The 16,726-nt window shown below is 38.0% G+C and overlaps 1 protein-coding gene across 1 annotated transcript; it reads right to left on the bottom strand.

Moving 5' to 3' along the window:
- Positions 1 to 659: 659 nt before the first annotated feature.
- Positions 660 to 15,590, bottom strand: RNF32 (ring finger protein 32; the record flags this gene model as incomplete). Its single annotated transcript, XM_010296494.1, has 7 exons — positions 660 to 899; positions 1,254 to 1,418; positions 7,508 to 7,616; positions 7,834 to 7,958; positions 8,409 to 8,441; positions 10,159 to 10,301; positions 15,320 to 15,590. Coding segments are annotated over 7 exons (1,086 nt in total), but the record flags the coding sequence as incomplete, so codon positions are not given.
- Between the last annotated feature and the right edge of the window lie 1,136 nt (positions 15,591 to 16,726).

The raw sequence follows: 16,726 nt of genomic DNA, 5'->3' as shown, positions 1-16,726 counted from the left end.
TCTTAGAAATTATCTGTGGTGACCTGACTTAATTTCAGCAATGCACAGCTGAAAAGTCATAATCGTCTTTTTATTTCTTTTGAATGTGGTCCGTACTTGCTGCAGTTCCATGGTTCTCTGAAGTTCTGAAATGATCATGCATCTTTGAGGGCCACTTTTATCTACCTACAGCTATCTGGAATGGGTCAGTTTCGTTCAAGCAGAAGTGGCAGCCAGGGTTCTAGTTAGCAAACGTGGCTGAAGGAAAACTGAAGGGGAAAAAAACAAAAGTGTTTCTTGCTACAACCATCAGTTGCAGTACTGGGAGCAGCAAATTGGGTGTAAAAAACCAGGTGAGGGATAATATTGGGGCATTGCTGAATGAACACCATGCCTGAAACAACTGTGGCTCATCTTTGGGAAAGGGAAATGAAAGTGGAGGAAGGTGGGAGTGACAGAGAGAGGAAGAATAAAAATACTGCAAGACCAAAGGTGAAGCTGAATATAAAAGGAAAGCAACAGCACCCTTCTGACTTTTATTTCTCCAAATACAAGGCAAGTACCATTTTCCATACAAAACCATTTGTTCTTGGAAAATCTGGATGAGAAAACACTCCCCAGTTTGCAGTAAATGCCTTGTCAGCTATGTTCTACGGGGTAGTTCATGATGAGCTATGTTATCAGCATTTGAGGATTTTCTTTTGATAATATGAGCGACATAAAGGACAAATACGTCGCTCTCCCAGGGAAAACTCTTCGAATGCTTGAAGACAGGTATGATGAAACAAATGTGAACAAGACAGCAGAACAGTCTGTCGTGAAAACTGATTGCAGTTACCAGACAAGAGGCAGTCAGGATGAACTGCAGGACTGAGTGGCATGATACAGATAGGACAGTTGGGTATCTCTTGCTGCAATGCCTAAGTAAAAACAGACACACACCTGCAGTGAAACAGTGGAAGGTAACTATATCAGCAATATGCTAGTTTAAATGTTCAAATTTTATGACTGTAATGTATTTTGAGAAACTATTAATGTTTTGATTTGCAGTTTTTTCTACAGCCTCTTTGGGCTCCTTAACTGAGTAGGAGAGAGATGCTGCTAAGGTAAACCCCTGAACTGTAAAAATGTTTAATATTTCTGATTTGGAATATTTAAGAGAATTAAAGAAAACTGAAAACAGCCACTTGTGCTGAAAAGACTGATATGCCTCAAGAGGATAGAACAGCTTATAAATGCAAAACTACTTTAAAAAAAAACACCAACCAACCAACCTGCATCTGGATCTTCTCCCAGTCAGTTTCACTTATTAATATTTCTTTTCCTTCCAACTGCTGAAGTATTTCTCGACTTGCAGCTATAGCAGAATCTATTTCAGAAAAAAATTCATCCAGGTTGATGTTGTAAGAACTCAACAGTCGATTGCTGATCTGTTGAACCTGAAAAGAAAATTGACTGCTGTTGGATTTCAAGTTACTTATAGGTAGCTCGTATATGGATGAATTGTGAGTGATTGGACAACTGGGCCTGATTCATTGCATCATCTATGGACTCTTGTTCCAGCTTAAATCAACACTAGACAGCAGCTGCAGAGGTTAAAAACATCAGGTCCCCAGACTCCACCAATGCACCATTATCCTTCAGAGAAAACACAGGATTTTCATCACTGAACTTTCCCAAGATAGATGTACTCTTCTTAACCCATGTGGGTGCAGCACAGAGGGCACAGCTGCGTTTGAGAAAGGCAGTACAGAACTTGGCTGAGCACTGGTTCTTTGACAGGAAACTAGTGCACCTGCTGTGGGGTTGGTTGAAGACATGATAGCCAAGGGCAGAAGAGGCACCCTAGGTGTTGTCCTTTGTATAGATGTTTATGACCTACTGCCTTAGATCTGTGTCTGCATATTGCACATTGGCCTGAGCACTCTGGTCATCACAGCTGAAGATGCTCCCGTCAGTGCGCAGCAAAATGAATACCTAAAAGCAATGAATGCTTTTCTTAAAACTTAGTCATCCCCTTGAGCACAATCCCAACTCACTGTGGCCCCTTTCCCTCATTGCTACCACACTATCTGAGAGCTCTGTAGGGAAGTCACACAAGTCTTAGACTTATCTGTCATGACAAGAAAGTTTTAAGGAATATTTCAACGCCTCTCCTGTGACCACGCAGTGTGAGCCTTCCTCTCCATGAGTGTCCTGTGAGGGAAAACTTGATAGGGAAACAGGGAGCCATCTCTTCAGGGAGGATGGGAAGGGGGAGGTGAGGTGGTAGAAGGATTGTTGTCAGCCAGCCTGATAGCACCTGAACACTTTCCTATTGTTTTATTTCACTTTTCTTTGGGTAGCTTTTCTCTACCATGACATGCGTTCCCTTACAATTGCTACAGTGACCCTTTGTAGTATAGATCAGAATATTCAAAGTGAACTTTTCTAGACCCAAAGGAATCAAGAGCCTAAGTTGTACAAAAACCATCTGAAAAGCTCACTTAACATTCTAAGATTTCATTTAAACTTTGAATTTCCTGAATTTCCAAAATTTCCTTCTAAAGCTATGAAAAAACTAATCAATAAAGCTATGAAAAAACTAATCAATTTTTTTTAAAAGTGCACATAATGTGCAAGTATGAAAGTGTCTTCTAGTGAAACCCATGTTTCTCAATAAAGACTAAAGAGACAAACATTAAGTGTCCAGGTAAGGGAACTGGTGAAAACCATCACTTAAGGCAAGTTGTTTGCTTCTTGACATTAGATTTGATCCTGTGTATTTTTTTTATTTTATGGTCTGATTCACCGCTAACTGAGACCAGTTATGACTGACTTACTGTATTCCCAAATGACCCCTAATACAACAGCATATTGAAAGGATGTATCCATTTGTCAGTACAAATTGGATTCGGTTACCTTGTTAGTTAGTGCTGATGCATCAACTTAACATAACTAACTTAAAAAAAAATCCCCTGAAACCCCTTGTATAGTGTATGTATTTAAATTACAATGTGACTGGAAAAGCAGCAGCCCTGTCTGTACTCTGTAAGGGAATTCTATGTCTAGCAAGGAACAGATGGGTACTCTTGTGCTCCCCTCATGACTGTTCACTGACAGGAAAGAAAAAAAAATCTGATTCTATCCCACACTGACCTTCAGTGGTATGTGAAAACAAAAAAACAAACAAACAAGAATCCCACTCCAGGCCTCCTTCAATATTTACACTTGGTGGTCTCCAAACAATCCCAAACGATGACACTGTGGGCTTCCTGAATGAGACATGGAATACTAATGCACTATACTTTAAATAGGTTATAGCTTTAATATTTTAAAATTATGTATTTAACTAAGTGATAAGAGTCCCACTAAGTTTTATCTGAACTGTTGTTAGCCAGGTTCTAGAACTGAATCTACTCCCAACTGCATTTTAACTGCTCTTAGTGATTTAATTTTAAAATCTGGCTTCAGGAAGAACAGGGTAAGATTACACCTAAACCTTATATAATTCATGGTTTCTGTTCAACATCAAGTAAAGTGTTTTCAAATGGATCAACCTTGTAGTCCTGATTTACGCTTGGCCTTCATTTCTGTTGATATGAAACTTGAACAGACCTGAACTGTTTTCATAAGAAAGCTAGGAGGATTTAATAGAGATGCTTTCCAATAGCCTCTCAGGACCCCAAATTTGAGGAAGAACCACCACATTTTAACTCCACCCATATCCAGAGTCTATTTCTGTGAACGTGAGAGCAACGCAGACAGTGTGGGGGCAGTTCCAGGACCTGGCCTGGCTTTCTGAGGCATATGATGACTAGACAGGCTGCTGAGGAAAACTAATGAACAGGAAGAGCTGAAAGCAGGGGGCAGAGAGGGGCTGGGGTTGCATTAAGCCACCAGTGCCCCCTTTCTGTCTCTGCCTGTGCTGCTTGTTCCCTCTTCACCTCAGCAGGGAGACGCCCTCCATTTCTTCCCTGAGTTTGCCCTTGTGTTTCTCTTCCCCATGTCACTAAGGGATCCTGGAAGTCCTCTCATGAGCCTCCTTCAGCAGAAGCTGTAAAAATAGAGAGGCAAACTCTTCTCCTGCCTGAGACAGTGATCTATGAAGTTCCCCTGCTGCTAAGATACTATCATCTGCTTTGAGCTACTCCTGTATTTTCTGCAGTATGACCTGACCCAACCCATATCCATCAATCAGCAAATAAAGTCTTAAGGTTAGGAAGAAAAAAAGTGTAACTGAGATTTAACCCAAAATTTATGCTAAATGGTAAATCAGTGCACACCATCACTGAGAACAGAAAGTAAACACACATTTTGGATCATTTGTTAGTGTTAGTGTGTTCTAGGATTTAAATATTAAATCCTGCTGTGTTGTAATGCATAATGCTGAATGTCCTTTCTTCCCCAGAACAACTGAAACTGATTAATTGAATTTTTTTCTCAAAACACCACGCCTCTGTATTTTATGTCTGTGATTTCTTAAAACTTGAATATAATGGCATAAACTGAGTATTTGAACTACTCTATCAGTATGCAAAACTACATCAGTCACCTGTACAGCAGCACAAGACTATGATAAAATAAAATGATGAAACAAAGCACTGAGGTGAACTTTGTCCACAGGGAAGCCTTTTTAAGTGATCCAATGTCAGCAAATTGCTTACTAATGTGTTGACTTATGGCAGCCCTCAAAAGGAAAATGAAAAGGCTGGAATTTACAGCATATCAATGAACCAGTTGATAAGCTTTTACTGGTTTAGTATCCTCCTAGTTTTGCTGCCTGGAGCCACTTCAAGTTAGCAACAGAATGTTTACCATCTCCATGTGATAAAGGAAGCCAAATGACTAAACAAACTCCAGGACCATTATACTGTTTGGTGAGATTTAAATTAAAATCTTTGGGAGAAATCATGTGGAGGGAGAAGGAAAAGCCTAAAGTCAACTACATCATTTCACAATGACTTACCTCGCTTCCTGAACAATGGCAAGGTTTTTAGCAAAGCTGGAGATAATGTATTTGAAAAGATTTAATTGCACCAGCAAAAGACTATACCACAATTAAATGTCATACAGAAGTGACACTTATAGGTAGGATCAAATAAATTCACTACCTCACATACTGAAGCAACACCCTGCTTTCTGTGTATAGTAGTGCTGAAACGCAGCCTACTTTGGTTTCAGTGACCGTATCTCCTTTGATCTAGATTAAAAATTTTAATGATAGGTGTAATAAGGGCTACTGTAGCACCCTGAAACAAGTAATATGTGTCCTTCGTAGTACCAGTATTTCAGACCTTGTTTTTAATTTTGTGATACCCATTTAAGAGTATGAAACTTGACGTTTAACCTTTGTGATTGTTCCAGAGGAGGCAGGGTTATTAAAACCTTGTTGTTTCCCCCCCCCCAAATTGTGATGCCATTTAATTATGCTAATGTTTAGGGAGTGACATTTTAAAAGCACAGCACAAGTTTGAGAGGCAAAATTTACTTTAGAAAAGCTTTTTAGCATCTGAAAATGGATAGCTCCTTATGACAAATTTATTTAGTGTTTTCATTAACCAACACTTAAAAGTATAAGACTGAACAGCAGGAAAATTCATCTACAACTCCTGCTTGAAAGCTGCTAAGAAAAATGAGTATATATCTTTTAATCATAATTGGTACTGAATTCATTTAAACCTGGCTAATCTGTATGAGAAGACTTATAAATTTATTCTCAATAGAAGGTGAAAAAGAAGTGCCCACTTTGTTCCCTGGAAAATCCTGCAGTTTTAGATACGAGAATGATTTCCTAATGCTGTGGGCTATATATGGAAACTAAAGACCTTCCCATGGCTTATAGTCATGTGACGAAATGTGGGCAGTCTATCAGGCTGTTTCTCCCTAAACCAACTAAAATAGAGGCCCTAAAGGCTAGCCCACTGTAGGTAGCTTGGTAGACTGCTACTGTAGACATCGGAAGTTCGATGAGAGAAATTTTAACAAAAGACGCTCAGCTGCAACTTTCAGTGTATTTAGAAACCGCCTTTGACTTCCCTTTACTGTGACCCTGGACTTCATGCTCTTAGAGATCCTTTCCAACCTTAATGATTCTGTGATTCAACCTTAATGATTCTGTGCTATCTTGAGCCCACAGAAAATTGAGAACATACTGGGAAGGAGGCATATGACTGTTTCCCTAGGCTTCCACGCAGAAAAATCTAGGTGTTTCTGTTGTCTATTCTCATTGTGCTACTTGAGGACAGTCACAATCCACCGAAGGATTCACTTCTTCCAAACTGACATGTCTGAGCAATTTTAAGTGTAACATTAGCTTTCCTCAGTTACCTCCATATTCATTTTCTCTGTTACAGCAAAGGACTTTGCATTGATTACAAAGGTAGCATGGCAACCAGCAAGCTGTCTCTGTATTAAGGCTGAGAACAGTGTTTCTTCTCTCCTGCTGCTGTTGCCACTCAAGTTTTGTTGCAACAGTCTGCAGGATCACCTCTAGGGCACCAATCTCACCATCACACATAAATGTATAACATATCAAGAGAGGGTCTTTGCCTCCAAAGCTCTCCTCTAACAGGATACAACCAGGTAAGTGTGAGAAATAACAACAGGCAGTAACAAGTCTTTTTCTGCAAGCACTCTTTTAGTTAACTAAAGCAGTGATTTAAAAAAAACCAAAAAACCAAACAACTGATTTAAGTATTGGTTTAAACCTAGCACTGATTTAGCCTGGGTAAGAGTATTTTCCTAGTTGCATGCACTAGCTACATTCAAACGGCTGTCTTGTGTGGCTTTGTTAATCTCTGCTAGCCAGGCTGTTTGGTAGTCTGGACTGGAAGACGGCTTTTCTCACTCCCTGAGGGATAGTTTGCTGATTGCTGAGGATGTGTCAAGAGCAGTTTTTGTCACTGAAAAGCTGAGCTAGGCTGGCCATTACTAAACTGGGGGAAGACTGGAAGTTGGCAGAGAAGGACTTGAGGATTGCATGGGGACTCTGCAGCAGCTGCGTGCTGAAAGGCAAGCAGGGTCATTGCAAAATGCTGGCACCTGATCTGGCCTCATTTGTATGGGGTCAGGACCCTAATTTATTACAGTCTGACTTGCATCTGAGCAGAAGTTAGAGAATGGCAAAGCTATGGAATAGAACTATCCAGTTCAGTGTCGAGTGAGGGAACAACGGCAGTGAAAAGAAGTTATGATTGTTTATGGACTTATTTGCTTTTCCCCTTACTATAGCCCCTTCATATAATTCTATAGGAAAACAGATTACTGTGGTTTATCAAAAAGGGAAATACAGATCCTCACAAAGAGCCCCACTATTGTTGGCCTAAGCAAAAGGCAGGCCTTAAAGTTAAGTATTTAAATTATTTTCCTTACTTCTACATTGTAAAGAGGATGGAATGAACAGACTAACAAAACAACTGAGTTGCCTCCAGTACAGCCTGTTATGGAAGGAATAAATTAAGAGGTAGATAGCTGATATTCAGGAGTTTTGATTTACAGGAGCTGAATCAGAGCAAAGAAACAGACCCAAGAAACAAAGGCAACCTACCTTTTTCTCAAAGAATTGCTTTCTTAATTTGCTGTCTTTAGGAGGCACTGTTTTTCTCAAGTTTCTATACCATTTCCTAACAATATATCCCCTCCAGGAAGCTTGAATTCTGGAAGACACAATTTTGCTCAAGAAGAGGAAACTCAAAATTATGTAATTTTCCTATTTACATGAAACAATCATTTTATGCATTTAAAAAAAAAACCTTGACTTTTGTAGTGCATTTAGTCTAGTTTCTTATAATATTAAGTTTTAACATATTTTAAACATTATTTAGAAATTAATATTGTCCAGTGACGAACACCTGTAGCAGAAGTAAGGCTTACCTAATAGCGCACTTTATTTTAAAGAAGTGTGCCCCGTCGTGTATTACTCTGGTCTGATACTGCTCTTTTCTACACATAGGACAAGATTTCTTACCTGTAAATTTTTCAAAGGCTTTCAGGCATGCCTGAAAAAATAACTGCAATTACTTACAATGTATTTCATATCATTGGAACAGATGAAACAGGATAGATTACAGAATGTAAACCCAGTTTATTCACCAGTCCATGAACACTATACAAGGTGCATATTTCTATAATTAAAATGTTAAGAAACTTTTGTAAATCTCCATATATTTGCATGAAATTTCATGAATTAAACTATTCCCACTTATTATACGAAACTATAGCTCAGTTACAAACTATGTTTTCCCATATGGTTTTAAGAAAGGGAATAAAATTGGAATAAAATGCCTCATCATAAAATAGCCTTAAATTATATTTCTTACCATAAAAATCTCGAATCAAAATTACTTTTCAAGATGATTACATTTAATTCATTAAAATATTCACTTAAGTACTTTAATTAAAATACTCTTGTATTATGTGCTTGAATAGTTATATAAAAATGTACTCACTTTATGGAATACATGGGAACATGAAAGCAGCACCTGTTTTTCAAAGGAAAGAAAACAACAAAAACAACCTGACTTTAAACCATTCTAAAAGCTGAAAAATGAAAAAATGCTGACAAGAAAAATTCTGACTGCCTGAAAGGTCATCAATTTCTTTCTGTTACTACTGCAGTCTTTCCAGTGAAAATAAAATTAGTCTTCTACAGAAATTACTTAATATATTACATGTTAAACCAATATGTGAGTTTTGTATTAAAACCACATGGAGTGGCAGAAAGCAAGAAATGCCAACTGCTGTTGACTGGAGGAAAAGATTACAAACCAAGTACTTAAAATGAAAGCTGATTAATTTTTTTCCCTTTTCCCCACAGAGATGTTAAATTTCAAGAAGTAATATACATCAAATGCAGCATTTCACATATACAAAAAAAAACCAAAAGAGAAAGCATGTTCACAGGCTACAAGAAAACTTCACCTTTCTCTGACCTAAATTCCCACCAAATGCTGATGATCTCCATCCTGACAAAAGATATAGAGTTGGACAAAAAAGGCAGTTGGCTCTTAGAGGAAGGAAAAACTGGGAAAGGAGTGAAAACCAGTACAAGTAGTGAGCACTATTGAGCTGGCTAACACAAAAGGATTAATGGCTAGCAGCCAGCTGAAGGGAAAGCTTTCAGATACAGTGGCTTTTTTCCCTTGAGGGAGGAGAGCTAACGAAACATTGAGGACAAAAAGAATTCCAGAGGCATTTCCCTTTTTGTGCCAAATCTAAAGTAACCTTTTTAATGAGTGCTGTCTTTTGCTCTCTCTTGTCAAGCTTTAGACTTTCAGAGTAGCCAGAAATTGGCGGAATGGTCTTTTGCCAGATCCATCCCACCTGTCTGTGGACAATTGGACACCTTCAGTTAACGTTGCTATAAAAGGAAGCAAAAGCCCTGTATCCAAGGTATTGAAAGACCTTGATTCACATCACAAACTTGGCTGTAAAAAATCTTAAAGAAAAATTAAAAGGAACAGGCAGAAAAAAACACCCTAAAATGCAATGTGGAAAGAAACTTGCAAGCAGTTGGGATAATTCTTCTAATTACCATCATCACCTCTCTGAAGCAGCCCTCCTCGTCAATCAGTCACTCCATCTCTTTTGCTTAACATTTTCAAGATGATAGATGAGATAATCTAATAAAGCATGATGTATTTATGCTTATGCTACACACATGCACTGAATACAGCTATCCAGGTAAAATGCAAGCATTTCTTCTGAAAACCTAAGCAAGTGACTGACTGGTATTAAGAGCACACCTTATTTCTATTTGGAAAATGGAAGTAAGTATTGAACTAAAGTGCAAAATAACAAAACTTGTGAGAAAATAAAATACATCTTAAATTTTATAATTAGTATTTACCATTTTGATGAATGAAGGCTAGGATCATATATAACAGGAGTTTAAATGAAGCAAAAAGTAGCCTATACCTGCTTTGCAAGGACAGATAAAAAGGCTGATTACCTTCTCCTCTATTGTCATAACTTCAGAAGTGAATAAACAGGACCAACCTTTCTCTGCCATGTCATGCCCAAAATACTTTCAGAGCTGATAGCTGGGTCCAGCTATGAAATGCTGAACGGTGTCTTAAAAGTAGGTTCTTTCACTTCTTTCCTTTCTTCTTCCAGCTAATGATTTTTAGCAATAACTCTGGAAATTTTTTTTTTAAATACAATTATGTAGTCCACACAATTATACAGTTATACATGTACCTGAGGTTGAAGTGCAAATTCTTCCCTGCATATTGCACAAGGCTGTATAGAGTCTCCGTGCTGTATGGATCTCTGCTTTACTTTTACCCATTCTTCAGCAGTTAGTGGCAAAGAAGGAGGCTCAACCAGGCCTAATTTCTGAGCTGTAGACAATAACAACAACAAATCACTGAAAAAAACCCCACTGGTAGATGGTTTTTCTTCAGGTGAAGATGATGCACTTATTTAAAAATACTTTATACAGATGCTTCATATAAATCTATCATCAGACAAACCACTGGCAGGCAACATACTTCTATTAGTTAGCTATTTGGTAATTGTCAGAACCTCTTTTACGTACAGGATTTATACAGGAAATTTTTAAATGTCAATTTTTATTTGCCAAGTAATTTGAATTTATTTCGATACCTTTCCACAGCCATTACAATGGGGAATAGTAACTAGACAACGTTAACAGTGCACAATAACGTAATTTTGTTTGTAGAACCAAAATCTCTGTTGGAATTCATTTGTGAAGGTTTCTTCAACATTACATTTTTGTATTCTCAAAAATAAAAATGAACAAAGTGGTATTACAAAAAAACTGTTGCTGGTGCAAAATGCTGAAGTGTAATGAGATTGTGATGGATGCAACAGAAATAAAGAGCATAAAGAAACAAAAAGATGGTTATAAGACACCAGTGATAGCATCGCTGTGATAGCTGACCTTGTCAACCTCAGATGATAACTGTGAGGGGCCTCGCCGCATGTCCATGTGAAACCTCTGCCTTCTCAAAGAAGCAATCAGTGAAAATACAGTATTCTGCCCCGCCCCCAAAAATGGCAGATTAAGGTCAGTGTCACTGTATCAGTAGTAACAAAAAATGCTAGTGTAGGTACAGCAAAGAAGAGATCTTTGACATCTTTGAAGACCAGAGGAAGCAGCTTGTGTGGACTGACCAAGGTCAGTGGATGAACGTCCAAGGTATGCGTAATGAGGCAATAACGTGAGTCCACGATGAGGCCTCAGTGGTATTTGCTAAAACCAGAAAGGAATAGTTAGAATGCAAGCTTAGGACACCTAGATGAGAGTTTTAGTTCTAAATGGGAAAGGTCAACTTATTCATAGCAAAATCTTTGCATAAACCAGACATTAATAAGCAGCACTTATTTGTTCTGTGTAAGCTTTCAAAACCTCATCAGACAGACTGTGTATCCAAACCCATTACACTACTTAGTCACAAAGAGAACAGGAATCCTAACAAACCGAAGAATGGGGTTTTGGTGATCCACTTGCTCAAGTATCTGATTATACTAGGATAGGGGTTATTAATTTGAGACAAAAATTCTGCTCCTGAGCTCATCCATCTACAGATGTGTATCGTTAATCATTTAAAATTTGCACAAAACTGTCTTTGATATTTTTAAAGAACTTTTGTGAGTTATTAAAGGAATTAGAAGGAATACTTTCTTCCCTTTTGTTGAACTATCTGCCTAACTTACTTCCTTGTGATCTCATGACATCCTTCAAACGTAAATCAGTTTGATTCCATATCTTAGTACAACAGCATGGCTTTGAGATTCCAAGCTGGGTCAGTTTATGCTTTTGGAACAACGTGGAAAGTGCTTTCTCTACGTATGGTTTCATTTGCATACACCCACCTCGTTACTTTCGTTACCTTTGCTAAGGTATCCAGTCAAACGTAAGCAATGCATGTAAATCTAAGCATCAAAAGAAAATTTGAATCAATGAATGCCATAGATCACATCGGCGGTCATAGATGAATCATCTTAGAGGCACGCTGTTTCACTCCTGGACAACTCGATACCCAGACACAAATATAGCACCTCCACACGTGTGGGAGCTCACAGCTCTGCCTGCAGGCTATAGGCTAGAATTCAAACTGCTCTGTGTCAAGTAGCACAGCGCATGTGTATGTATTTACGGCACTGTAATTTCAGAATGTAAACCATACACTGTATTAACATAAAATAGCATTGTCAATCAATTTTTGGTGCAGTAAAATGCTTTCACCTGCTGCTCCTGATGGTGAAAAACAATATGAGCTTTAAAAGAAATATGAAGGATCCTGCAAACTTTTCAGAGTGTAAAAAGTAGTTCAGAACATGTATTTTGCTTAAAGCTTACACATGAATTGCTGAAATTGGCAGCTGAGTGACTATGAAGTTTTCCTAGCGAGGAGTGCTTTCCCTCTTGACCATTCAACTCTTGAAGAGCATATATTGCACAGAACAGTGTTTCTGCTACAAAAGAAGAATCAAATTATAAAATACACGATAAAAGTTTCAGTAAAAACATGTATCAAGTTTCATCTGACAGTAATATCTAAGAGTATCAGTGAATGAGTAAGGAAACAAGATGCCATTTTGACAGTCCAATCTACAGAAGTGATGGTCTTTATGATGAGAAAATCTCGATGGGAGCGAACAAGATAGCAAACCAGTCACAGCATGAAAGACAGTATCACAACATGAAAAATGCCTACTTGGTTTTCTTCTAAGCACTGTGGTCAGAGACTGTTTTAAGGAAGACAATGAGATGGCTTTGTGGAAAGCCTTTTGTATACATCCAGGGTAAGAAAAAATGCTGATTTAAAACTTTCACAAATGGATGATTAAAGCTGACAAATAGGAAGATTGGTAGCAAAACTTAACTTCTAAATAATATAACCCAGATGGGGTATTTCTGAGGGACAGGTTATACAGGTGTTTAGAAAGAAAACTTTTGTACAACATAGTTGATGAAGGAAAACTGGCAGCAGGACACACAAGAAAGGCTATGTCGTTGAAGCAAAAGGCTCTATGAAGATATTCTCAAAGCAGCATTTTGAATAAATACAAGCAATAACAGCCTACATTTATCACAGCTCAAGACATCCAGGAGTTTTCATCCTTATGCATCAAGTTTATAAGCCCAACCCATTTGCTGACACACCCATTTAGAAACAAGTGAGTTAGTTATCCTACAATGAACATTAGCAAAACAATTACATACATTAACCTTTAAACTATTATGATTATTTGGTTTCATTTTAGGACTCAAGTTGCTATTGAGAAAAATTTAATGATAGAGTCCTGTGAGATTTTCACAGAATTACTAAGGTTGGAAAGAACCTTCAAGATCATCAAGTCCAACCATTAATCCAGCGCCACCATGTTCCCTAAACCATGTCCTGAAGCGCCACATCCACATGTTTTTTGAACACTTCCAGAGATGGCGACTCCACCACCTCCCTGGGCAGCCTGTTCCAATGCTTGACCACCCTCTCGGTGAAGAAATTTTTCCTAATATCCTATCTAAACCTCCCCTGGTGTAACTTGAGGCCATCTCCTCTCATCCTACCGCTGGTTACTTGGGAGAAGAGGCCAACACCCTCGTCGCCACAATCCCCTTTCAGGTAGTTGTAGAGAGCGATAAGGTTTTGTTTGATTACCCACAAACTCAAGAAAAAAAAGTTACATTAAATTACATTTTCAAAGTTTTTTCACAACTGTAAGGTTTAAACCACACAAGTCTTATTAAGAAGAGAAAGCGTGACACAAGCATTTTAAAACAATGTGAGACTATAGGAGAAAATACTAATGAGCAAAATCCAGAAACAATTGCAATTAAAAAAAAAACATCTTTCAGCACATTCTTTTGAATCACTTGCACAAGCATTCATATGGGATGTTTCAGTCAGTGCTGTGATTTAAAGAGAGAATACTTCGTCTTTCTTATAATTGCAGAGAACATGCTCACACTTGGGCTGCATTTTTTCACCACAACCTTTACCTTCCATAATCACTCATTATTTATATTTGTGTTAACCCCAGTACCTCTCTGCTGTTCCCCCCCCCCATCCTCTCTTCTTTCAAATTCCTCTTCAAAATGAACCAAGGAAAAAACCCTCCCATCTTTAGAACTATAACCATGTAAACATGGTAATAATCACCTTGTCTTACTACCTATGTCCTATCACTTGTTACACTCACTTGTGTATTCTCTTAAGTTACCCTCTTAACCTTCAGCTGATTCCAAGAGGCAGATGCCTGTGCTTGTACGGAGCCTCATTGATTTACATGGTTCTCTTTAGAGCTGGGACTGCTGTGACAGTTACTATAGCAAAGGCAACATGATCTTCAGAGGCCTAAGGGCATTTTTATGAAAAAGAATAAATAATTATTAATGATGATGAAAGTTTATTATACTTAAAACTGCAAACTGTTGAGCTGGAAGGTCCTTTAAGAAAAGCCTAATCAAGACAACCGAAAGGATGGAAACAAGATGATGTTCATGGCAAGAATACTGGAGAAAGCTTTAGAAAAGGGAAACACAAGACTTAAAACAGATAGGCAGGAAGCACATGTGGACTCCTGGTCTGATAAGATGCTCCCTGGCTTTGTTTTTTTAAGCAGTATTGTCTGTCACTGCTGTACAACTGTATTATTATAATACCATTTAAAAGTGATTTTTCTCACCAGGCATCATTCCAAGCACTCACATCTGTGACTTTTATCTTGGTGCATGTTTGCTTCTAAATTTGAAAAAGGTATTTAACTACAGGTGTTAATTCTTCCTGGGTTTAGCCCCAGGACCATTGTAAAAACAAACCTTTTTAACTTTGAGTAAGGGTGGGTATATATTAACAAAGAATATATTTAATGCAGCACTAGTAACTGCCTCTTTACTGAATAAGGAATAAACCAAACCATTTCAAATAGACTTAAAAAAAGTCTTGATATCAAAATATTCCCCCAAATAAATACAATATCTAAATCGCTGATGTTTGCTTGAGAACATAAGGTCAAGGTTATAACAATCAATATACAAAACATATTAAAAAAGTGTAAAGAGGCTTCCCATCTCTTCATGAAGAATTCTTCATCAAGATGCCCTAGCTTCTTCATTTTTACCTTCACTGTCACAAGAATAATATTTTTAATACATTTCAAGTATGAAAAGACACTTTCATGTCTGTGACACAAGTCACTGATGGCAATTCTACTGTTTAAATGACTGTTTATCTGACGGTACAAACTGCTGAATTTTACAAATTTCAAAACAAGATTTCTGCTTTTTAGCATTAAATTACCTTATTGAACAAAAAGCTTAGTTTCCTCATTTTTATTTTATTGTAAATAAAAACAGAAATTCACAAATCAGAATATAATGGTTTACCTAATGTTAGCTGTGGAGAACTGGGGTCAAGAACATACTCCTTTTCTGCATCTTCCTTGGTTTTGTGGCCAGTGGTCTTTTTTCTTAGTCCAGTATCTACTACTGCTCTGACCATTTCTTTGTTCACAGGTTTGTAAACATTCTTGATATTCCTTGTCCTTGATTTAAAAGGATCTGCTAATGAAAGATCCTGGAGCCGATGACTGTGTATTATATGATCCTGTAAAGCAACTGCAGAAACTGCTATCGTCTCTCGTTTGGAAAAGTGGCCCTAAAAAAAACCCCAAAACAACCTGTGAATAATTACTTTTCTAAATGATTTTAAAACATATATATTATAATAAATTTTAAAAAATTTCTGCTCTTAGCCAATGTTTTTGACTTGTCAAAGGCTTTTATACACATGCAACTCCCATACTTGAAGCCTAACACAAAATTAACCATAATATGAAATTTAAGATTAATGTTTCTGACACATCCTAGTTTTAGCTTATAAAAAGTCAAATGAAATCTCTGATTTATCAGTTATATTAAATAAAGTAGCAGTAATTTGAAAGTTTTAATTACTGAGCCCATGATTATTATATGCAATAAACTCATTATGGACTATAAAAGTTTGGCATGCCCAAACACATTTTTACTTCAATATAATTAAAAACAATCCCAAAGGCTAACCTTGCCTTCCAGAGCACTGAATATAAACAAGAATGTATTATTTTTATACAGGGAATGGGCTTATCTAGCTATTCCTGTTTCTCCCCACCCAGCTGCCTTATTTTAAAAGATGTGAAATCATACCTTGCAAAAATCACGATACTCCATTGAGAATCTTTAGCTGATTTTACAAGCGTCATGTGGCTCTACAAACAGACATGTACAAGAACCTGAATAATATTTCTCAGCAGAAACAGCCTCATCAATAGTAGAAGAGAAATCAACAGTCTTAGTTGCTTTCTCCTAGGCCTACCATCGGAGACAGCTTAACATGTTAATGGCTGGACTCGATGATCTTAAAGGTCTTTTCCAGTCTGAATGGTTCTGTGTTCCAGGCACAGAAGTTAACACTGGACCCATAAACCACCAACTGTACCCCCCTCCCGTCAGCCTCATCCCACTCCCAGCGGCCTGCCCATAACGTACACAGAAAAGCCTCAAAAGGAACGGCAGCAATCACCAATTCCAAGCTGAACCGAGGAAAAAAATATGGCCGTAGCAATAAACCCCATCCAACAGCCAGCTTTGTTTATTGTAGACAAGGAAGATGTTAGCAACCCCTGTGGGGCTGAAGCTGCTCCGCTGAGACCTCAACACCCTCACGGGTACAGCAGGGGAAGCGGCGGCCTAGCTCGGTAGCAGGGAGGAGGCCGGCAGAGGCGCACCCCTTAAAACCGGCTGTGGCAAACAGCA

The sequence above is a fragment of the Phaethon lepturus genome, unplaced genomic scaffold (genome assembly GCF_000687285.1).
Source record: "Phaethon lepturus isolate BGI_N335 unplaced genomic scaffold, ASM68728v1 scaffold38541, whole genome shotgun sequence".
NCBI classification, from domain to species: Eukaryota; Metazoa; Chordata; class Aves; order Phaethontiformes; family Phaethontidae; genus Phaethon; species Phaethon lepturus.
This window is presented reverse-complemented; position numbering and strand designations above follow the sequence as displayed.